This window comes from Salarias fasciatus, chromosome 23, assembly GCF_902148845.1.
Source record: "Salarias fasciatus chromosome 23, fSalaFa1.1, whole genome shotgun sequence".
NCBI classification, from domain to species: domain Eukaryota; kingdom Metazoa; phylum Chordata; class Actinopteri; order Blenniiformes; family Blenniidae; genus Salarias; species Salarias fasciatus.
The window spans coordinates 5,069,039-5,093,381 of record NC_043766.1 but is presented as its reverse complement, the minus strand read 5'-3'; the positions used below and the strand labels follow the sequence as shown (position 1 = coordinate 5,093,381).

General features: G+C 42.8%; 1 protein-coding gene across 1 annotated transcript; it reads right to left on the bottom strand.

Annotated features, from left to right (window-relative positions):
* Positions 1 to 5,305: 5,305 nt before the first annotated feature.
* On the bottom strand, positions 5,306 to 8,367 carry cltrn (collectrin, amino acid transport regulator). The gene is made up of 6 exons (XM_030083629.1): positions 8,250 to 8,367; positions 7,685 to 7,743; positions 6,660 to 6,745; positions 6,379 to 6,495; positions 5,469 to 5,663; positions 5,306 to 5,381 (listed from the first exon to the last, which is right to left on the bottom strand). The coding sequence occupies exons 1-6, from the start codon at positions 8,314 to 8,316 to the stop codon at positions 5,306 to 5,308; spliced, it is 600 nt and encodes a 199-aa protein (XP_029939489.1). The 5' UTR covers positions 8,317 to 8,367.
* Between the last annotated feature and the right edge of the window lie 15,976 nt (positions 8,368 to 24,343).

Here is a 24,343-nt window from a genome sequence, read left to right as displayed (position 1 = left end):
CACATCCAGACGACAACACTGTTGTCGTGCCATCTAAGCGTAAAGCTTTCCAATAGCGGAGCCAGAGTGGGGGCAAGGGGGCGGTCGCCCCAGGGCCCGCAAGGTCATAGGGCCCCGTTTCATGTGATGTGTTCACATTTAATCGGAAATAAATTATTATAATAAAATGTGCAGTGTGTGCAAGAAGGTATACGCATATGAGTGTGGACTTTCATGAATGCATCAGAGCTGTAAGCCAGCGCTGATTGGCTGTGCGGCATTAACAAGTGTTTTCTTTGATCTGAACTCTTTGGAGGGAAGTTAAACAGTATGCTAAACACTAAGCTAGCCGCTAGCAGTACTACCCAAAACCTAACATCGGAGCCACTGGTGAGTCAGTGAAACCTTCAGAAATATTATCTTTATCAGAATGCTGTGGTCTTAAACACCTGACTATTTGAATGTGCCTTGTGTTGCTCTCAATTATAAGAGACCGCCGAGTCTATTTTTTCTTAATATACGTGAATTCCAAAAGATATAGATAGCTGTGTCTATATCTATCTGAATAGATTGTGTAATTTTAGACCAGCTGTGTTCATTTTGTATTTAAGCTGTATCAAAGATGGTACAGATTTAGCCCGTGACTTTTTGTCTGAGCTTTCAGCACCATGGACAGCGAACGCTCTGAGATTGACAGCTGTCAGGCTGAAGTTGTGTGTGTGTGTGTGTGTGTGTGTGTGTGTGTGTGTGTGTGTGTGTGTGTGTGTGTGTGTGTGTGTGTGCGCGTATGTGTATTTGTTCTTCAGAACAAGTTTGTGAACTGGTTTGTGACTTTATTCTGCTTTCTGAGGCATATAGGTTTGCTTGGCTCAATAAAAGTGAGCATTAGTGTGTTGTTTGATGGTAGCATGAGGTATTTGAATGGTTAAATTACTATCGTAAGGGCCCGTCGAGAACGCTCCGCCCCCTCTGTACTGAGACCCACGCTCCGCCTCTGATCAAAACTATGTGTTTTCGCTTGAAACATCATGTCAGTCACTCCTCATTGTAATGATTCATCCAGGTGAAAACAAAAAACTCCTGAATCTTAACAGCTTTAACAAAACAAAGTGAAGCATTTGGAGTGATCTAGTCAATGTCCAGACTCACCTTTGAGATGCTGTAACATGCAGATGTGGCCGTTCACTCAAAAATCCTCCAATATCCTTGAAAATTCCTGAAAATTCTCACCTTTCCATTCATGAGTGTTAAAGCAACATTAACATTAGGTTTCTTCAGTAACTTTTCTACTAATCATTTATAAAAATGAATTACTGACTGTTGATACCTGGTGAGACAGGAAAACTTATTTTAACGCAAACAGTCAGTTGCATGGAAATGATGGCTTGTTTGGGCTGAGAAGGTCAGTTTGTGGTAAACAGTGATTCTCAGAACTTCACACTCACACGAGTCCAGAGTTCAGTGTCAGGGAGGACCACAGCAACTGTTCGGTGTCTTTGTGTCTCGCGTTTGCAGTGTTACAATTTTTGTTAAGAGATGAAAAGGGAGGAGGAGCATTGTGAGGCCAAGCTGGAAAACGCTGAGGATCAAGTCCCCACATGAGGCGTTATTCTATCATCGTGATTTCAGTATTCAGCAAAATGAGATCACTGATTTAATGAATTGCCTCTCCACCTCGGAGGAGGAGAAGGAAAGCCAGCTGAGAGCTCTTCAGGCCAGACAACAGCTAATGGTCTCCCAGCTGGATGAGGAAGACCGCCAGCTGAAGGAAGCTCTTGCTGCTAAAAGCTTGACGGAGAGGAGATTTGACCAGCTGGCTGAAGAAAAACGAGGGGCTGACAGCAACAAACATTGTAGGTGTAGCTGGAACATGCAGAAGAGGAGGTGGTTCAAAAGGAGGGAGCTCTGATTAAAAAGCAGCAGCAGCAGCAAGTTGCCCAGCTGAATGCAGAGAAGGAAGCGGTTTAAAAAGAAAGATGCTGAATGGCTGGAAGACCAAATGTAAAGCTGTGGAAGCTTGTCTGGTGGAGGAAGAGGAGGAGGAGGAGGAGAGGCTGAAGGAGGAGAACTTCAAGCAAAGAGAGGAGCTGCTCCAACAAGCCAGAGGCAGAAGAGAGACAAAGAGGACAAGGTCCTCCAGCTGAGAAGAAAGCTCAGGAGGAGGCTACCAGGAGCAGAGATGGAGAACGAGCGTGAAATACAGAAGAGAGGAGCGGATTTAATGTGCGCCCAGCTTCACCGTTCCCTCCATCATCTCTTCCTCGTGTGTCTTGTAAATAAATCCATACATCCCAGTAATTGTCCCCGATTTCTGAGTATCACTGGTGATTTTATAAGTGGTCAATAATGTGTCCATGCTTTCAGAACATTTTTCCCCCTTCATGTTCAAATCTTAGATTTCACGCCTTTTGATAATAGCACTTCATTATGAAATGGGCCATTTAAACAGCCTTGATTGTAATCAGAAGGAATTTTAATGGACATGGAGACTTCCATATTAATTCTTCATGCACTCATCTATTTATATGGTATGATACAGACTGACACAGAGATGATGAAAGCCACAGTTGCCGGTCTGAGCTCAGCCAGCCTCCAGGCTTTGCTTTACCTGCCGCCTGCTTGTCTGGGGCCATCTGGAGCGGTGGCTGTTTAACTGGCGGCCCTCGGGTGGTCGGGGTGTCATGCTGCACAAGTTTGTTACTGCTGAAGTTATTAGGATGTTAGGTCAAGTGTCTCTTGGTAGACCAGTCTTTCAGCATCCAGGTGCAGTTGAAAGGCCGAGATGCTGCTGGGACCATCGTCATCGCCTGGGCTGGCTGAAGAAACCCAGCCGCTGCTCCCCTCTTTAAACTGACGAACACGGCGCCTGGACCGAAGATTCTCAGGGGGGTAAAGGTGGATTATTGAGGCTACTCAGCAGCACGAGCCACAAGAACCTGATGCTTTTTGACAAAGCTCATCACATTTCAGTTTCCTTTCAAATCATGGCTTTATTCATTATTCACCCATAATTCTAAAAGCAGTGGAATTATCATATCAGTGAAGCTAATTGAATAACAATCATCACTGCACATCAACGGCACACTACTGCTTAACTGTACTGATAAAAGTATTTGTGTTGGCTGCTTCCCATCAGTTGACCTCATAATGACAGAGATTTTTTAAGCTGTTTGGACTTCTCGGGTCATTCTCAGGCTTACTCAAGGTCATAAAATCATTTGTGTGCTTAAAACCCATTTGAAAGTCTCTGAGTCAGCCCTGTGTCTATCTTAGTCAGAGCTCTATCTCCTCTATCTGTAAAAGGAACTCGCCCAGTTCTGGTGTCAGGTCAAATTTAAATACCTTCACTTCATAACTGGACTCAAATGTAATTTAAAACACACTCAAACTTAATATTGTAGAGTTGGTAAAAGAAGAGGGAATAATTTGTTTCTGAGTTCTTTCAAGATTCTAGTCTGAAAAGGCCTTTTAGCTCACTTCTTTGCCTTTGTATCTTAGATATTTTAGTGGTGTGTACAGGACCATTTTGGGTTTATTAGACGTAACACACCTCTAACAGACCGACACACACCCGTCACTGGAACAATAAAAGGGCGAGACAGGGAAATATCTTGCTCAAGAATTTTCGTAACAATTCACCAAGGAAAGTCTCCTTCAGTTGACAAACAGGTCTTAAAGAGATGATCAGACACGGGATTACAGACACGCAAATATTTTATTTTGTCACCAGACTGACCTACAAAGTATCTGTATACATTTTAAAAATCAAAGAAACAAATAAAAAAAACAGAAATTTTTTATTCTTTTTAATGTAGTTCATAATTATCCCGCTAAAATATTCAGTTGATAATAATTACATTATGTATTAAAATTCAACCAATTACAAGGAACAACACACAGATTTTACACATAGATAAACGTATTACAGAAAACCTGGGACGAGGTGTGAAATGGTAAATGAAAAACTGATTGTGAAATTCAGTCTAGTCATTTAGAGTCTTTATTAGTTTGTAAATGGTTCAAAAACATCAACCTGAATATTTAGATTGTGAAGAGTTGCTTTATTAAAGCTGCATTAGAGAACTATTTTCAATGTGGTGAAACAAAATCTTTTTTGTTTTCAAAGTTTGGGGAAAAACGATGTTTACTTCCTCACTCCATCAGCTCTTCACTTTAACAAGACTTTTGTTTCAGGACTGATGAGAGCAACTTGAGGCTCTTTTGGGAAAACTGTAATGTGTTTCTATTCCTATTTGACAAATGGTATTTCAGCTGCTCTGCAGATAACTGTCATATTTTCTCTTTCATATTGCTCCACATGTTTTCACTGGGTGGTGACAGGCCCGGAGTGCAGGCTGTTAGCATGCATACCGAATGCGGTTTGGCATCATCTTGTATAAAAGTCATTGGATGGCAGCAAATGTTGCTCCAGTGCATGAATTAGTTCAAAAGGCGTGCATTGCCATGCGCTCTGAGGTTCCCACGTCCCATCACCCACGCCGGCTTTAAACTGTGTGCTGCCGGACGGTTCCTCGCCGCTTTAGAACAAAAGATATGGAAAGCACAAGTCTGAGTGATCAGACCGCAGACTGTCAGTTCGCTACAGGTCTCTAACCTTCATGAATAAAAGAGCCGCTGTTGCTGCTGTCCACTAAATAAATATCACACAAAGCATGTTTAAACTTTAAAATGTGGCAACACATCAGGTTGTACATACAGACAAAACCACTTTAAAACTTCTCTTGTATGGCTTAAACTTTTTTTTTCTTGCCATATTGAGCAGTGTTGCCTTCTATTCTATTGTTGCTGCTCCTTCAGTCGTCTTTGTTGTGTTGGCTGGTGCGTGAAAAGGCCAGTTTATACATTTTTAAGCAATTTTAGCTTGTTTAGCAAGTGATTCAAGTGATTTATTTTAGTTTTCAAAACCATTTCAAGTCTTCTAGATATTTTGGCTGTTTTTCCTTTTCACCTTTTCTCATTGCGTTGCTCATTTAAGCCATTCTCTGTTATTTCACAGCGGATTCAGCTGTTCTTTTCTGGTAGTTGTGGCCATTTCATTTTGGTTACAAAAAGTCTTTTTGAAAACAAACAAATTAGTGAAAGAAAACTGCAAAGAAAACAATTATAAATCCATTTAAATATTCAACATATGGCTTCAGAGCTACAGGTTGCTGACCTTTGACCTCTCCTATCAATGCTTAGGCAAAGGGAAGATGGGAAATTACCTGCTTTACTTTTTCTGAAACTTTAATTGTATTGGAGGATAGCATTTAAAGTTTGATCAGCTTATCATTTCCTCATGAGGAAAACCTCTGCACGAGGCGTTCTACATCTGAGTGAATCCTCCATTTTCGTGTCCGTCCGTCTTGTCCTCGGGGTCCAGGAGCGCCTGCTTCTGATTCCTGGAGACACCACAGACAAATCAGCCACCATGTTCTCATACTGTAATCAAAAGAAGAAGAAGAATTGAATCCTCTCTTCTTGCTCACCTCTTCTTATGGATCCAAGACACCAGGATCAGCAAGACGATTCCCACCACCACGATAGAAATGACCACCGCAAACGCAATCAGCCACGGCTCGGTGTCATAGGTCACGGGCGACTTCAGGGTGGGCCATATGTCGACAAACTCCAGGGTTTGGTCAGTCAGGAAGAAGACGCTGTTGAAGCGACTCCTGGACTCTCTGTTGACATGAAATAAGGAGCACCACTCAGTGCTGTGTGCAGTTCTCCTTTTAAGCCACTAGGAGGCACTGTATCTCTGATATTCACACTGCAGCTTGTGTCCGTTCTGTCCACACACACTCATTTACATCTATCTCTAAGTTAAAAAAAAAAAAAAAAATCAACACAAACGTTTCAATAATTGCATGTGAAGTGTTTGTGAACTGATTTACCCTTTTTAATAAACTGTTATGATCTAATCCACAGCGAACACAAACTGTTTTAAAGGTGGAATTTAAAATAATCCATATCTTACTGTGAAGATCTGTTGACCACACTTGTCAGTTTTGAGCTGTACTTTCCTCTGATTTGTTAACTATTTCACAATATAACTAATACTTTCAAATATTAGTACCACTTTTTTAACATGTTGTCACATCACAATCAGCCTGTGTACAATGTTAAAACCTTTTGATATTTGTTTTTTTTTATAACTCAACCCTGCTATAGCGTCTTTCCAGCTTTACCCCTGACCTGTGTGGTGTATTTCTTGAGTCTGTTTATTCACATCTTCTCTAATGAAAGTCTGACTTCTTCATCCTGAGATTAAATCACCCACAGGTGGACTCAGTTTACTGTGGCTCTGTTTACTAACAGGAATCTTCTGAAGGCTCTTGGCTGCACTGGATTCTATTTAGAGGGATCAGAGTAAAGAGGCATAAATAATGTGATTACCTGATGGCCTTCTCCAAGACCGACTTGTCAACAGTGGTCGAGTTCTGGCTGGGCAAGGTCACCACGAACCAGAAAGACACTCTGGCCGTCTCCTCACACACAACGATGTTTGACACTCTGTTGACGTTTGACAAGACAACAAAGAGCATGTCACCTTCATATAGTGTGAGTCACAGACCTCCATGTGATTTAACAAGCTTTACTTTTATGCTTTTATAGTTATTGAGATCAATCAGTGAATGAGTCCCATAAAACCAGGAAGCAGGAAGAGAAGGTCTTACTCAAATTCCTCTCCGTCCACTTGCTTTCTCATTGCATAGGCCAAAGTTGATCGGAAGAGGAACATTTCATTGTCGTCCCAGTCATACTGCAAAGTCAGAAACGTTAAGCTTCATTTATTAGCATACTAGCATAGCTGTCTGTACCAAGTGTGTACCATGTGCAAGACTGAATAAAACATACAAGTGCATCCACTAAGTCTAAGACACATTTCAAAGAAAAAAAAACTCAAACAATAATGAAAATTCCAACCTTTATCAGATTCAAAAACTATAAACAAATGTTTATATTTGATGCCAGCTACACATTTCAAAGATGTTCACCAGTAGGTTGTATCAGCTCCTCTTTTAGCAACACTGTGAAAGAGTTGGAGAGCTGAAGGTCAAAACTTTGTGTCTTCCCGTTCTCGCTTGGTGTGGGAATTCAGCTGCTCCACACTGCATGTCCATGTTTTTCATGTTCTGATTCAAAGAAAAGTCTTAAATGTTTTCAGTGAAACACAGACAGGTCACTGTTACAATCTGAATTACATTTGGCTTAAAGTTTTGCAGACATGATGAGAAGGACCGTCCGAGGAGAGTTGTTGCTTTTCCAGTTCAACAGGTTACTCAGATTCTTCAAAATCACGCATTTTAGCATCTATGTCTCCAAAGTCCCCAACTTTTCCACAATGCTGTGATGCAGAAGATCATGTGTGCACAACTGAACACATTTTTCTTCTTAAAGCAGTGAAGTTTTTCCATCGTTACATCTTAAAGAATCAGTCATAAAGAGAAGCTCTTTAAAAAAAACTGACACATCTGTTGCCAGTTGCGGTTCTGATTGTCCTGTTATATTCTGATGCCCGTCTGAATCGTTCAAAAAAAAAAAAAATAGCTACAATCAACAAGTAATTGCTGATATGTAGAATTTGTACTGGGGTGTTATTTACTTTCATATCAGATCCTTAAAAACAATTTTCTCAGCAACATTTTGAGGCATTTGGTGTGAGTGGTGAGTGTAGAGAATTATATGGGTTGATACGTACAGCATCGTTTCCCAACGCGGTCTTCAGGCTGAGTCGAACCTTGCAGCCATTTGGAGCGTCTGTAATTGTGAACCACAGTAAAATTTCATTAGTGTCCCATCATAAATGGTTTTAAATTACCCATACGGAGTAAACAGGCAAGTGTGACTTTAAAACCGCCTGGATTAAATACCAGGTAAATGTTTGGTAGGACGATCAACAAGAACAATATCAACAGCAATCTCTTGGAGTTGTTCACAAACTACGTTTCCTGGGAAAAGATCATTTTTGTGGTCCCTGTTTCTGCTGTTTGGTGACTTAAACCTGACTTCAAGCTGCCTCTGCTGTGTCCTCGCAGCCTGGCTGTGTGCTATCGCTGTGAATAAGTAATCAAAACTCATTGTAAAACAGGCATGGGAGTGTATGCTTAATCTCAGTTTGTTCCAGGAAAGAGAGACTAATTTGAATTCCACACTAACTTCAGGAGATAGCAGTGGCGTACCGGCCGCACTGGCAGACACACACAGTGGACTAAACATGAGTGTGAAATATCCACCCGAAAGGCCCACCTGAAAGGTTAACTTACCTTTCCCGCAGAGCTGTTCTGCCAGAGCGAACGACAAACAGAGCAGGAGGGAGACTTTTCCCAACATGTCGTCAGACAGCAAGAAAGTACGGAGGAGAGAGAAGAGATAGAGCTGATGCCTCCAGAGTCCCCGAGGTCTGAGAACTGAAGGGTTGGGAGAGGGACTTTACCAGATGAGGGTTTAATGGTTAAACCAGGACACACCTGAAGAAGTCCTCCCTCTGTCAGCTCTGTGTGTGTGTGTGTGTGTGTGTGTGTGTGTGTGTGTGTGTGTGTGTGTGTGTGTGTGTGTGTGTGTGTGTGTGTGTGTGTCTTTTGCCCTACATGGAAACAGTGAAGTGGGGGCTGTAGTTAAAGTGTTCTTGTTTGTTCAAGGAGCCAGATTGATCTGCAAAATGCAACGGAGAAGGAAGTGGAAACCCTGAGGAAAACACAACTGCTCCGTCTGCTTGTGGAAAAGGCAAAAAAATAAACCACAACACCATAACCCCGTGGATCGCAACCTTTTTCTTGAGAGACTGAAATATTTTGCCATTATACATCACGGTGACCTCCCCCCAAAACACCAGAAGCAGAATGGCCTGTATCATTACACAAAAAGTTGAAATAAGCTGATAACGCACTAAATGTGAAATACAGATTCTTTTCTAGGTCCTTTAATGATGAGATTCTTTTCTCGAGAGATCCTCACGTGAGGTAGGAATCCAACTCGCACTTTCAAACTTCCATTTGCCAGTTTTCACCGCAAAAGATGAAACACTTTGAATGTGAAAACTTCCACTTTGCAATTTTGTGACGGAACAGAGTTAAATGCGGACTCAGATGTTATGTCTCTGGAGATCAAGAGGTCTTCCTGAGCCCACATGAATCTTTGGCACACACCAGTGCGGGTGGCCCCTGCAAACCCCCCACCAACCACCACCACCACCACCACCACATTAACCTATGACCTGACCTAGAAAACGGATTACAGCAACTCAGCATCAGTGAATGTTTTTCTTTCATTTTTTTATTAGAAGCTGCACTGTTCCTACCACACTGCCAAACCTTGGTTTTTGTGAGGCATAGCTGATTATATCCATTCTTCAGTATTTTGCCTTAGAGTGTACAGCGTTGCCATTGGACAACAGAATAAGTGTCTTTAACCTTTCATAGGGCATGTGACCACATTTCCTTAAAATAACCATTAGGATTTACTGAAAACTAAACTGTGTCTATTTGTTAAACATCCCAGTTTTATCTCATTTCCAGGTTTATTTTAAGGTTGAGGTCCTTCAAGGTCGGCATTTATTTGTCATCGTCATGCTTTCACATATAAACAAAATGTGTTTCTCAGGACCAGAAGTGTGTAGAGGCATAGTGTAGGAATATGAAGTAAAGCAGTGCAGCCATGTAGACAACTGAAGGTATGAAACACAGCACGACAAATACAGCACATACAAAAATGGAGGAGTAAAATATTGGGTATGCAAAGACAGCTATTAAGAATTTAAATTCCAAATCAATTTAGAACAAATCAAATCAAACTATCAGTGAATTATCTGTTTCTAAAATTCCATGTTTATTCTATCAAAAAACAGACATCTGCTGTAGAACCAATATGAAATCATTTAAGGTTTACACTTCAGTGCACACATAATGCCTGTAAGAAAATTGAAATTTGAGTCAATAATCAACATTATAACAACTTTTAAACATAAGAAGCTGGAGAATTTTGATGGGATATTCCACCTTTGTTTTTGTTTTTGTGAAGTAGATTTCTAAATAAAGTTTTCTGATTGGTGTTTTTCCTGGAACAGGTGAAGCAGCAGAGGCCCGGTGAGCTCGTGCTGCAAAGCCAATAACCATGAAACTCATCACGGTCATTAACGATAAAGATAATATCTCTGTTGTGATGAATCACTGTGGCATTTCTTGACTATCACTGTTCTTGAGGTGCACAGTGCAGGAGTGTAAACAGTGCTGTCAGTGCACCGTGCTCAACAGGGCCTCGCTTTGAGTCATTAAATGTTCCGCCTTGGGTCCAAAGTCCAAGAAAACACACATCTCATGGCAATTAGTGGTGCTTTGCTGGTTAAATGATAGTGTGTGTGTGTGTGTGTGTGTGTGTGTGTGTGTGTGTGTGTGTGTGTGTGTGTGTGTGTGTGTGTGTGTGTGTGGACTACAGATGAACCTGGTGGCTTCCTGGTTTAACATCCTTGAGTTTCAGATCCACAGGCCTGGTTTAGACCGATGGAGGACCAGTTCTGGACCCACTGCCGCATGTTGGACACCAGTAACTTCTTCACTGTTTCTGATAGGCTGCAGGTCCCAGGACGACCACCGAGAGGCCCTGGCTGTTTCTCATAAACCCTCACAGCTCAGTTTGCTGATCTAACCTGAAGAAACTCACTAATTTGTTGATTGACCTGACCTTTGACCTTTATAAAGCCTTGCAAATGATGCAGCCGTGAGTGTACTGTGGCTGCTACTGCTGTTTATCAGCTATTGTCTGTGTGTGTAATTTTAATGAGATTACATTAAAATAAAGATGTCATTTGGACTTTTCAATAGATATTGGAATGCGTTATCATGACTGCTAAAACTGCTATTAATTATGCAGCCATCTACCACAAATATTATCTAAAATAATTCCATTTAAAATGATAATGTCTTTTAAACCTTAAAACATCACCAGGCGGGACATTAAAGGTGCTGTAGGAAGGATTTTGCTAGTCAATGCTAATTTTTCTGTGTTTTCTTTGGATTAAATGTTAGAGTATCCATTGATAATCCTTTAGGAGTGTAGCATAATTGCACTACCGCGAGGGCGCAGCGTTTCCATCTGTCTCTGTTCTGAGCTGAAAAGGAATCTCGACAGCTCCAGGTATCTTCGACCAATCAGAAGAGCCCATGAGGCTCTAACCGTGATTGGTCGAGGTGCGTTCGTCGCACCTTCTTGTGGGAGGGGCTTAACTTGCGTGAGGGCGTGATGTCAGAGAAAACAGGACAGGATTGGCTGTGCTGGGTTTCAAATTGCCTTCTTAGATGGGTCAAATCGCCATCTTGCTTAGGTAACCCTAAGCAAGATGGCGGAGATGCGGAATCCTGCCTACAGTACCTTTAACAGTCCCCCAATGGTTAATGTGGCTCATTCTATTAAAATATGCATTGTTCCCCTTTTCTGGTTGTTCCAGCCTGCTTATATGAGTGGTTGATGTAGGGCAGGGGTCGGCAATTAGCAGCCCGCGGGCCACATGTGGCCCACAAGCAAAAATATCTGGCCCATGAGATTGGTTGAACAAGAGAGTGAAAAAAAAAAATCTACTTTTTAAAAATTGGACTGGCAGTCGCAACAAAATCGCTTCATTTGGAAACTTAATTTTTCAGAGCAGAAACATTTCACTCGCTCTAAAATTCTTATCTGTTATATCTGGTTACGGGTGAATAGGCGCATCGGCGAGGTGCAGCGTTGACGCTCACCATGCAAAAACAATGTCGTCAGTGGACAGCGCGTGGTGCTGAAATTCCAGCAGAACACAAGTTGTCACTCTAACAATGGACAGCGTCATTTTATTGTGAAAATTAAAACACTTTTTCAAACAGGCCAGACATCAAACATTGGTATTATAAGAACAGAAATGTGAGTAGCATGAGTTTTAACCATAACGTGCCTGTTATTTAGGTCTTTATATGACTGTGATGGCGCAACAAATATAAACCGATAACAATGCATTGCACTGTCGGAAGCAAATCAGACGAAAAAGGCTGAATCCAGTCGACCATGGGCTGTCGGGCTCAGCCCCTGAAACGACGGAGCAGAGCAGCAGTGAACCCAAAAACGGCAAGCGGCAGAAGTCCTGTTCCCGCAACACCGTCAACAACATCTGCAGAATGCGGCAGCGCCGAGCGGCAGGCGGGAAATCCCTGGTTCGCGACCCCACCCGGGACGTGGCAGCCGGGCAAGAAGACCAGACACGACAAGCGGCGAACACCCATACCCGCTAAGCACCGTCACAGTAATAACAGCCGTAGGACGCAGGCAAGCCAGGTGGCAGCCCCTGATCAGTTGAACCCCGACCAGGGGTGCGGTCACTGCAGACCTCAGGGTCGAGAGAAGGGAGGTTCGTCTCTCCTCGGAGAGGCGGGCCGTCATGGAGAGCGTATCCAGCTCCATCCCCAGATAAGCCATGCTCTGAGCTGGAGTGAGCGCGCTCTTGTGTCGGTTCACCATGAACCCCAGGAGCTCGCTGTGGTGCAGGACCTGGGTCGTGTGTGGCACAGCCTCCTGATGAGAGGACGCCAGTATGAGCCAGTCGTCGATGTAAGTGAGGACCCTCAGACCACAATGACGGAGGGGCTCCAACGCTGCTTCGACACATTTGGTAAAGGTGCGAGGAGTGAGAGAGTAGCCGAAGGGGAGCCGGTTGTATTGAAAATACCTGGTCCCCACGGCGAAGCGGAGGAAGCCTCTGTGCCTTCTGAGAATGGGGATGTGGAAGTAGGCATCCGTCAGGTCGATCGAAGTCATCCAGTCCCCGGGTCGAATGCTCTCCAGGAGGTGTTTGACCGTCAGCATGCGGAACCTCCTAGTGGCCATGTGAATGTTGTGGACCCTCAGGCCCAGAATGGGTCTTACACCCCCGCTTTTCTTGGGGACCAAAAAGTAAGGGGAATAAAAACCCAAGTGCGCCTCTGTCGCGCTCAGCTCCGTGACCGCACCCCGGCGGAGGAGTGAGGCTACTTCCGCCTCGAGAGCGGCCGCCCCCGCAGGGCATGCAAGCCGCGTACGAAGGATGCCGTTGAAGAGAGGCGGACGACAGGCGAACTGCAGGGCATAACCGTTTCTCAGTGTCCTGGACAGCCAGGGAGAAAGCGGTCCCAACATAGCACGCCACATGTGAAACCGGAGCGTGAGTGGCTGTGCCATGGCCAGCGGGGACGGCCCACCCGTCCTCCCGGCCTCGGGAGACAGGGGGCCCCGTCGAAAGGGCTGTGGAGGGGGCGTCCCTTGAATGAGCGCGGACGGCCGCCGGGGGGCCGCGGACCGGCGCTTTGCTGGGGACAACCCGAGGAGAGGCAGCGCTATCCCGGAGTTTTGCGGGTCGCTGTTCTTGGTGCTGAAGTCGGAGTCTTCCGGATCGCTGTCCTCGGTGCTGAAGTCGGAGTCTTCCGGGTCGCTGTCCTTGGTGCTGAAGTCGGAGCCTTCCGGGTCGCTGGCCGTGGTGCTGAAGCCGGAGCCGGGACGCTCAATAGTGGGAGCCCGGGACGGCAGGGCTCCGCTGCTCCGCCGTGTCAACACACGGGGAAGCCGAGGGAGCGCTGCCGGGAGCAACACGAATAAGGCCGGGATCGGGACGCTCTACGGCGGAAACCCGGGCATGCGTGAGTCCGCCGCTCGGCGGAGAAACTCCGCTGGGAGCGGCATGAGTGGCACCGGGGCTGGGGCGTTGAATGTCGGCAGCCCGGGGCGGTACGGCACCGCCGCTCTGACGCCTCGTCATGCTAACACGAGCAGAGGCCGGCGGACACCATTCTCAGCCGCCTTATCGCGGGGCGGGAGAAGGGAGGGAGAAGGGCCCAGCCGGGTTTTGCACTTTTCGATCATGCTTAACACGGGGGAGAGGAGGGACTGCTGCTCTTTGGAAGATGTAACGGGCCTGACGGCCTTTATTTGCATGTTTGCTGGATGGTGCGGGTCGAGCGGACGGGGCGCTCCGTGTCTCGGGAGCGCGGGACCGTCTGGGTTGATCGGCTCCCCAGGAGGATCGGCGGGAAGACGGTCCGGTCTGTCCAGGCGCCGGGGTGCTCCAGGAGGCTGGACGCCGCTGGTCCGCAGTACGTCGGCGCTGCGGTGGCTCACGGCGGGGCTGGAGGTGCGGGGCAAGCTGCTGCGAGCCCCGTGTTGCCGCCTCCAGGCGCTCGATGATCACCTGTATATCGGGCCCAAAAAGAGAAGAGGTGGACAGGGGGAGTCCCAGGACGCCCCGCTGGTCGCGCTCAGATAGGGAAGACGGACCAAGCCACAGGTGCCTCATGGCGAGCTGTGCTGTGGCCATGACGCGGCCTCTGTAGCGGAGCCAGAGTGGGGGCAAGGGGGCGGTCGCTCCAGGGCCCACAAAGTCATAGGGCCCCGTTTCATGTGAAATGTTCACATTTACTCGTAAATAAATTAATATAATAAAATGTGCAGTGTGCGCAAGAAGGTATACGCATATGAGTGTGGGCTCCAATTTGCCAATTCTTACATTAGGACTGTCCATGAATGCATCAGAGCTGTAAGCCAGCGCTGATTGGCTGTGCGGCATTAAGGAGTTTTTTCTGTGCACTTGATCTGAACTCTTTGGAGGGAAGTTAAACATGCTAAACACTATGCTAGCTGCTAGCGGTACCCAAAACCTAACATCGGAGCCACTGGTGAGTCAGTGAAACCTTCAGAAATATTGTCTTTATCAGAATGCTGTGGTCTTAAACACCTGACTATTTGAATGTGCCTTGTGTTGCTCTCAACTATAAGAGACTGGCGAGCCTATTTTTTTTATACGTGAATTCCAAAAGATATAGATAGCTGTGTCTATATCTATCTGAATAGATTGTGTAATTTTAGACCAGCTGTGTTCATTTTATATTTAAGCTGTATCAAAGATGGTACAGATTTAGCCCGTGACTTTTTCTCTGAGTTTTCAGCACCATGGACAGCGGACGCTCTGAGATTGATTGACAGCTGTCAGGCTGCAGTTGTGTGTGTGTGCGTGCGTATGTGTATTTGTTCTTCAGAACAAGTTTGTGAACTGGGTTGTGACTTTATTCTTCTTTCTGAAGCATATAGGTTTGCTTGGCTCATTCAAAGTGTGTTGTTTGATGGTAGGATGAGGTATTGTTTGAATGGTAAAATTACTATCAAGGGCCCGTCGAGAATGCTCCGCCCCCTCTGTACTGAGACCCACGCTCCGCCTCTGCGCGGCCTCCACTGACGGTAATGGCTCTGCACATGTGCAGCGCACCAACGGCGCACCAGACAACTTTACCGGGATTTTTTTTTTCATCGTGAGAAATACAATATGTGGCGTGACTGCGTGACAAAAGACCGGGTGCTGCAGCACCCACCAGCACCCCCACTTCCCGCAATAATGGACAACTGGGGGTGTTGCAGCCCCCCCAGCACCCCTACTTCCCGCGGTAATGATGTCAGGTTGCCGCTAGCGTAGCCTCGATCCAGGAAGCTCGCCATGCGCCTGTCCCTTTCCGACGGCAGCACGGGCTTTGGCACAGCCGAACGGAGTCCTCAATGGCAGGCACTGCCGAACTTGGTCTGTCCACATATTCCCATCCAGTAGAGGCTCTACAGAAGACATACTGCCACCTCAGAGGTCTACCTCTCCAGTCATTCTCAAATGCACAGCCACTGCTGCTTATCGGGTCTGACTACCCACACCTACTAACACCTGTTGAGCCAGTACGCTTAGGTCCACCCGGAGGACCAGTCGCACTGAAAACACGTCTGGGATGGACACTGCAGGGCCCTGCCAAGGTACTCATCCATCAGCCTTCAACCATTCAGTGCCTGTTCACCAGCTGCCCCTCCCCTTCTTCAGAGCTTCTCCAACACGTGTCTAAGCTATGGCAGATGGGTGCAGTAGCCCTCTGAGGCAACTGTTGTTGTGATACTGGGCTATACAAAAATAAATTGATTGATTGATTGATTGATGTATTGCCATACCGCAATGAGAAGCTGGCCACTGGGTCAAAACAGGACACAGCAGCTGTCAGGAGGTTGGAGGAATGAACTGTCAGAGTGGAAGTGAACGGTGTTCAGCGTTACGCCACACCCCTTCTGTGGAAAGACAGCACCCCAATGCTCTGTGCACCCAAAGAGGCAGTCCTTGGTCATCTTCGAGGTACAGAGAAGCGTCTGGCACGGGAGCCCGCTAGAGCTTCATATAGAGTTTATTTATTCTTTTACACCATTTTATGTTATCAGGATGGCGTAGGTCTCCACCTTCTTCTCCCCATGATGAAGACACACTTTCACCATTTTAAGCAACACACAGCGACTCCTGCATGCTGGGTCCAAATAATATGTCACCAGCTGACTAGTGGGAGAGGTTGTGGTCTTCTCGACTTTGCTGGAGCTATTCACCTCATGTAGCACCTCCAGATGAATGCGATCACACTTCTGGCACCGGGCCTTTAAGTAACACTGTGCAGCTTGGTGGTCTCTCCCACACCTCCAACAGCGTTTGCCCTCTTTAATCCAACTCACCCGCTGCTCTGTAGATAGCTGCTTGAATGCGGTGCACTGGTTGAAATAGTGCATCTGACTGTCACAGAAGGGGCAATACTTCTTTGGCTTTGCTGCTTTCTGAGATGGAGGTTTCACCGGTTCTGATTGCTTTGTGGGGGGATCGACCAGCAGTACAGTAGTGGAGCGGGTGGACGGTGTCTGTTTCCATTTAGCATGTTTATGCTTGTCGGTTTGCTCGCATATGAAGCTTGAGGACGGTGAACTTCATCTTCCTGCACCCGGACTTCGTACTCAAGCCACTCAGCAAAGTCCAGCAAGGTTGGAATTGGAAAATGGAGAGGGTTAATGAACCTCTTGAACTGGGCGCGGAGATAGTGTGGCAGCTGCGATCCGCATTCTAACTCAGTTCTGCCTTTGTTTCCCAGTTGTCCCAGCATCCCCACAAGGGCCCTCACCATTAAAGCTAGCGTCCGGAGTTTTGAAAGAATGAGTTTTTTTTTAATCCAACATCTTGAGGTTCCGCCCTCCCTCTGCTTTCTGAGCGACCAAGCCACACCCCTTTAATTGTGCACTCGCATTACCCATGGGATGAAAATGAGTGCCTCCGAGTCCTACAGCATCCTACATGTTTAGCTGTTTATGGTGGATGTTCAACAGACAGTGGATATATCCGAGGTAAGCGGGGCGATTGCTGCATGGCTAACTCACCTCTGCCTGGGCGAGTGCGCATGCTCTCTGGCTGCCACATGTTGATTGACAGCATGACAAAGCGGAAGCTTGAAATCTATTGGCTGAAGCTGACCGGCGCTTTTTCGGATAACATGGGGGTCTATGAGAGGAAGGCAGGGCTCATGAATAAATTTTTATTTTGCTTTATGCTAATATTATATTGTAGTATCGAACCAGACTGACACATTTAAGCTCTGTTAAAAAATGATACATACATTGGAAACAAACGGAAACTCCGGACACGAGCTTTAAGGCAAACGTGCGGAACCATCTGCTATCTCCACTCTTGATGGATGGCTCTGCCAATACCTCCGTGATGCGCTGTAGAGCCAGTTTGTGTGGCTGTCCATACAGGTCAGTGAGCACAGTCATGGTGCTGGTATATGGCTGACCAGAACTGCTGTACGAGTCTGCTATGAGCAGGGCATCCATCCACGTTATAATCTGCACATTCACTACGCTGTGAAATATTAATGCAAAATTACCAGACTGAGTTGTTCATGCGAAGATTGCTAAGACGGAACTACTTACTAAATATGGCGTCTGGGTGTAGTGATTTCAAAAGAAAAAGTAGTTCCCAGTATTTGCTTCAGTGTCGTAACGCTACAATATTAATTGTTGGTGTTTCACAGCGTAGTGAATGTGTGGATTATAACGTGTCCACCAAAGTGTTTTGGGGTTGTTGGATTTTGTATTTGATGAGTTTGACGAGGGGGAACAAAAATACCATCCACTTCCATTGTGTCCGTCCTGAAAAGTTCTTTACAACTTAAAATCTAAAAAAAGCAATGATGTAGGTAAGTGCGACATAAGACATATAAGAAAAGTAGATGATGATTCAATAAATGCTTTTAAAAGAAGCCTAGCAAGCCAAAACTGGAAATCCCTCTTGGAAATAACTGAAGTGGATGCAGCTTATGATGCTTTTTTAAGTACGTTCAAAAATATATATGATTTGCATTGCCCTATAATTACAACAAAATGTTTAATGAAAAAAAATACAATACCTTGGATGACTAAAGGGTTGGAAAATGCATGCAAAAAAAAGAACATGCTGTATTTACACTTTTTGAAAAGGAAAACTAAAGAGTCTGAGACTAAGTACAAAAGATACAAAAACAAGCTTACAAATATAATGAGGAAATGTAAAAAACAGTACTATAGTGCACTGCTACAAAGAAATAAGCACAATATTAAAGGCCTATGGAATACCATAAATATGGCTATACGAAAAAGATCAAATGTTTCTCCGATACCGGATACTTTTGTAAATAATGGCAAAAAAATCGAAAATATGAAAGACATTGTAAATGAGTTTAACGCGTACTTTATAAATATCGGTCCTAAATTAGCCTCAACAATAAATACTCCATACTTAGATCCCATGTGTTTTGAGGTTCCTTTAAATCAAAACTCTATGCCTCTTGAAGTAACGAATGTAAATGAAATCATTGACGTGGTGAACAAATGTTCAAACAAAAAATCTTTGGACTGTGATGACCTGGACATAACTATAATAAAACAAGTCATTGATATAATTGCGATGCCACTATCTCATATTTTTAACCTGTCTTTTACAACTGGAAGGTTTCCAGATCTAATGAAAGTAGCAAAAGTCATTCCCATTCATAAAAGTGGGGAAAAAGACCAGTTTGCAAATTACAGACCTATATCAATCCTGCCTCAATTTTCTAAAATATTAGAAAAACTATATACATACAGATTAGACGAATTTATTGATGCACATAATATACTAAATGATAGTCAACACGGGTTTCGAAAAAATAGGTCACCGGTACTTGCCCTAATGGAACTTATAAAGGAAATCACTGACAGTATTGACAAGAAACACATTCCTGTTGGAATCTTTATAGACCTGAAGAAAGCGTTCGACACTGTGGATCATGACATACTTCTGAGTAAGATACAAAAATATGGGATTAGAGGTATCGCTTTTAATTGGATAAAATCCTATTTGTCAAATAGAAAACAGTATGTCCAGATGGGACAGCACAGGTCAATGTGTGAAAACATAGTATGTGGCGTTCCACAGGGATCTGTGCTGGGACCAAAATTGTTTCTATTGTACATTAATGATCTGTATTCTGTTTCTGAAAAACTAAAACTTGTTCTATTTGCTGATGATACAACAATATTGTGCTCAGGGGAGAACCTGAAAACATTGATGGAAGAGATCACAATTGAAATGGGTAAGCTGAAAAACTGGTTTGCCTCAAACAAACTGTCCTTAAATATATTAAAGACAAAAATTATGTTCTTTGGAAATCGTAACATAAATCCACAAATCCAAATTCAAATTGACAATGTTTCCATTGAGAGAGTCTATGAGTACACATTTCTCGGTGTAACCCTTGACCATAAAATCTGTTGGAAACAACACATCTCAAAAATCAAGACTAAAGTGGCAAAAATCGTGGCCCTGATGAATAAATCCAAGTATATCCTTGACAAGAAATCCCTGTTCACCATATATTGTGCTCTCATCCTACCCCACTTAACATATTGTGCTGAAGTTTGGGGAAATACATATAAAAGCAACACAGATGTCTTGTATAAACTGCAAAAAAGAGCAATAAGGATCCTTCATTTAGCTGGTTATCGTGATCATACAAATGCATTGTTTCTCCAGTCAAAAATCTTGAAATTCAGGGACCTAATAGAGTTTAAGACTAACTTATTCATCTTTAAAGTTAAAGTAAATATACTCCCAGAACATATCCAGAAAATGTTCTGTACAAGAGAAGGGACGTATAACTTGAGAGGACAGATGGACTTAAAAAAACCTTACTTTAGAACAACTCAAAAAAGCATGTGTATAACCAGGTGTGGTGTGGACCGATGGAATAATTTAGAAAATGATATTAAAACCTGTAAGGAACTGGGGCAATTTAAAAAGACATATAAAAATTATTTTATGCGGAAATATGCAGAAGAATTAAATGGCTAACACCTGAGAAAGACTTACTTAATGAGTACACTGCTGTGCAAATTGTTTGCAGTTTTTTTTTTGTTGCTATCCTTAAATTGAATGAGCACGCTATTTGTGCAAATTGTTTTGTTTTCTTCTACTTTGGATTGTTGATTGTGCAGGACGGGGGGTGGGACTGTTATAAGTTCTTTGAACTTCCACCTGCTCCCTTTGAGTACCACCATTGTATTTTTGTTTGTTGATGTGATTTTGATTTGTTTTTATTTTATCATGTTACTCAAATAAATAAAAAAAAAAAAAAAAAAAAAAAAAAAAAAAAAACCTTCCCCGACTCACCCCTGAATAAACAATAGCTCGCCCTCACAAAAGAAGTAAGTATGCTGTTCGAAATGACTAAGGAACTGCGCTAAATGGGCCAATTTGCCAAAATGTTCAAGTATCCCTTTAAATATAAGGGATGACCGGTCTAGAAAAACTTCTATGAGTACACTCAATGGTACATTTACTTCTTTTGTTTCCTGAGATTTCAGTGTTTTTTGGGGGGGATTTGTAATACCTTTGTTTACTTTTTTGTGTGATTTAACTGATAAAAGAATCAAAAGAAAGGAAGAAGAATACATATTTCAATTTAAAATTCGATTTGTTGTCCTGTGCCTCATTTGGAGTGGAGTCTATGTATCATATTACTTTATGATAGCCTACACCACCAGCCTGCTCATTGAACCTAGATTTAGATAGCCCTGTATATAGATATTCAGATTGCTTATCAATAGCACTACCACTATAGGGTTACAATAACCTTAAAAATAACAAGGTACATTTTATCACTTTCAAAATGATTTTAAATACATGATCTTGACATGTCATTTTAACTTGACAATGCAAATAGGTCTGTCTGTTTTACCTTTCTAAACAGATATTTAAGTGAATAACAAACCAAAAGCACTGCCTCAAAAATAAAGGACAGATATATTGAAAAATACAAACATTATCTGTGTATGACACAAAGAGATACATGAACTAACTATGCACAGCAAAGTATTTTAACACAATTACATACAACACCATTCTCAGATTTAGTTATTAATAAAACAAATACTGGTTTTCTGAAGGTTTTAGTTCAATCTCTCGACAGCATTTTGATTTTGTGTGAGTAGAAATTGGGTTTGAAGTCCTAGAAAGAGAAGAGAAAGAATAAAAACATCCAGCAAGTCCATTTTTCTGCCTTGGTAGAGCTATTTCAGCTATTAGCTATTTGACCTTAAGAAAAAGTAATAGTGCAAATGTATTATTGACCTTTTTGACAAATCGATTATTGACCTTTTATAAATGTATTGTTTTCAGGTCAGATCTGCAATAAATAAGCACTTACAACTATGGTATTTGCAAAGCTAAAGTCAAAGTTCCAATCTAAGTTTGAAAGTTTCAGGATTAATGAAGAATTAGGCAGTAAATGTAGGAATAAGATTTCCATACATCCTGTATCTTAGGTAGCTGCATGTAGCACTCAATTGCATTTGTATCCGAATTAGCAGGGACAGACTCTTAGTGACAATGTCTGATTTGAAGGTACTTCCAAAATTGGCCTCTGCCTTAGATTCATTTTTTCTTTAAATCTGTTAAATGAAAGAAAACTACCTTTTTCAAATAAATCCTCTATTATTTTTACACCTTTTGTCAACCGTTGAGCCCAATAGATAGTCTATCTATCTATGTTTATCTTTGGATTACACCATAGGTGCATGAATATACTGAGAGATTTTACATGTCTTGTGTATCTCTTGCTAAACCATTTTTGAATGTTTCAAAACAGGGCTGATCATCTAATTTTTCTCATTTTCACCCATTTGTTCGAGAACTTCTATAGGTTTAAACGGCGAGGTGAGTTCTCGCTCCAGGGGAACCCAGTCTAGATCAGAATTAGTTTCATCCCAGTGATGTGTAAGTTTGGATATCTCAAAAGCCACACTATAATGTTTGATATCCCTGTTAAATAATTTATTTGTGGTGCTACCACCATTTTTATTACCCCATAATGACAAGTATAATTTTTTCCAATTGTCTAGACTCACTCTGAGTTTATCTAGAACCTTTTCCATATTAGTTGCCAGAATTTCTTTTATATCTGGGTTTGATTTTATCCTAAAGTATTTCATCCCTTTTGGTGACCATTTAAATTTAAGTGTGGGTACTTTTGTGGCTGCTTTTCTTTCCACTCCTGTTGACTGAGTCTGGGCTTTCTGTGTCCCGGGTTTGGAGTGACTGCTCGTTCCGTCACATCAATATTTAAGGATAAGGTGACAAACTTACCTCAGTGGAGAGAAAAGACTTCTTCATCCAGCTAAGTGTTTTATGAGAATCTTTAACTGGACTCATTCAACTTGTATTCCAAGTTAAAAACCATCCCACTGTTTAAGTAATTTCCCCCAAGGCTTTTAGAAAACATAAAGAAAAGGAAAAAAGTCAAGAAGTTTCGGTCTCTTTTTTTAAACCATTGATTGAATTGATTGAAGTTTGATTGAATTGGTTGAAGTGCAGTTGTATATTTGTCCTTTAACTTTTTCTTCATCAAATGAGTGAAATTTCTCTTTCTCCGTCATATTTTTCACAAGTAAAAAATAATGTGCAGTAAGACTGTTAGCTACAATTTAACCTCGGCAGATGGGAAGAATAGCCATTCATTATGAGCTCAGCTATTGTTTACCCAAAGGTTGAATGCATTAGCTAAAAGCAAAGCTTATAAAACAGGAGCGCAGCTCTCAGAAAGCTCCCCTGGAGGAGCAGGAGAATATTTCACCCATTAAACCAAGATGTTTATTCCATGCAAAAAATACTGATATCTGACAATAAATTAGAAACTTTTCTCCTGAATAGCAATCAGATGCAACTTCAAAACAAGTGCAAATAGTTTCTTCTTTCTTCTCACTGCACTGTAAATCATATTTAAAAATCTACGGTGAGAATGAACTACAACCCCAAAATAAACAAATACAAATAGTGTGACATTGCTTTGATTATTTACTTTTTGAGGGTTTTGTTGTTGTTGTACATTGAAGTTAAGCACAGGGATGGTCTGTTCAACACCACTTCTCTGTGGGCTGCCTGTCCCCTAGAGGGCGCCAGAGGGCTTCGTGGAGAAACACAACTGGATGAATAGATACATTATTTCATTTCATTTCATTTCATTTTATTATTTCATTTTTCTTTCTTGAAGAAATAATAGAAACATAACTAAGTGGATGGTAAAATCATCACTTATTTCAATGCAAAAGAAAGAATTTATTCTCAGAGTGAAGAAGACAAACGAAAACTGAGTGAGATCGAAAACCGTGTTCATGCAGTTGCAGAAGATACACGCTGGATTAAAATCACTAAACCAGCACTGGAAAATCTGTGCTTACTATAACCAATGTAACCAAAGAGTTAACATCCCACAAAAGACATCAGGGCTGGTTAGTGCTCTCTTCCCACAGAGAGAACGTCATGGGTTCAAATGCATACAGGCGCCCCGTGACCCTGAATAGGTTACGGCGGTATAGAAGATGACTTGATGGATTAAAGTCATCAAGTCCAAAACCCAGAATGGTTAAGAGAAAAGGAGGCAGGCTTCAGGGAAGATAGGATGGATGGAAGTGATGAAGGACACGATGGTTAGTGCAACAGCATGCAGGAGATAGGATGTCAAGGAGGTGATAGATATGGCAGCCAGAGGTGACATGACAAGTTAAGAGTAGCAAGTTGGAAAAGGGACCTGGAGAAGGTTGGCATTGATCCATATCAATGAAAATATGAGGGAATGCCTTTCCTTAAACACATACTGCAACATCATCCAGGAAAATCCTCCTCACTCGACTCAGACAGCATTTTTTAGATCCATATAACTCATTGAGAATCTCCAAATGGGGACTCTGACAGCCACTTTCTGTGACACATTGAAAAGTGAATTACCGCCATTCTTCAAATACAGTGAGACAGTGGTGAGAATGAGTTTCAAATACAGTGCAATAGGAGAGGGAGAAGAGGGACTACAGAGCATCGATTATCCAAACACAAACAACCAAATTACTTGTCACAAATAGGGCTTGTAAACATAGTTTTTGTTTTTTGTGTAGCTTTCAATTTGAAATTTATATGATGTGGTGAAACGTCATTATTACAAATGAAAGCTGGTGTTTGGCAGACACTGTGAAT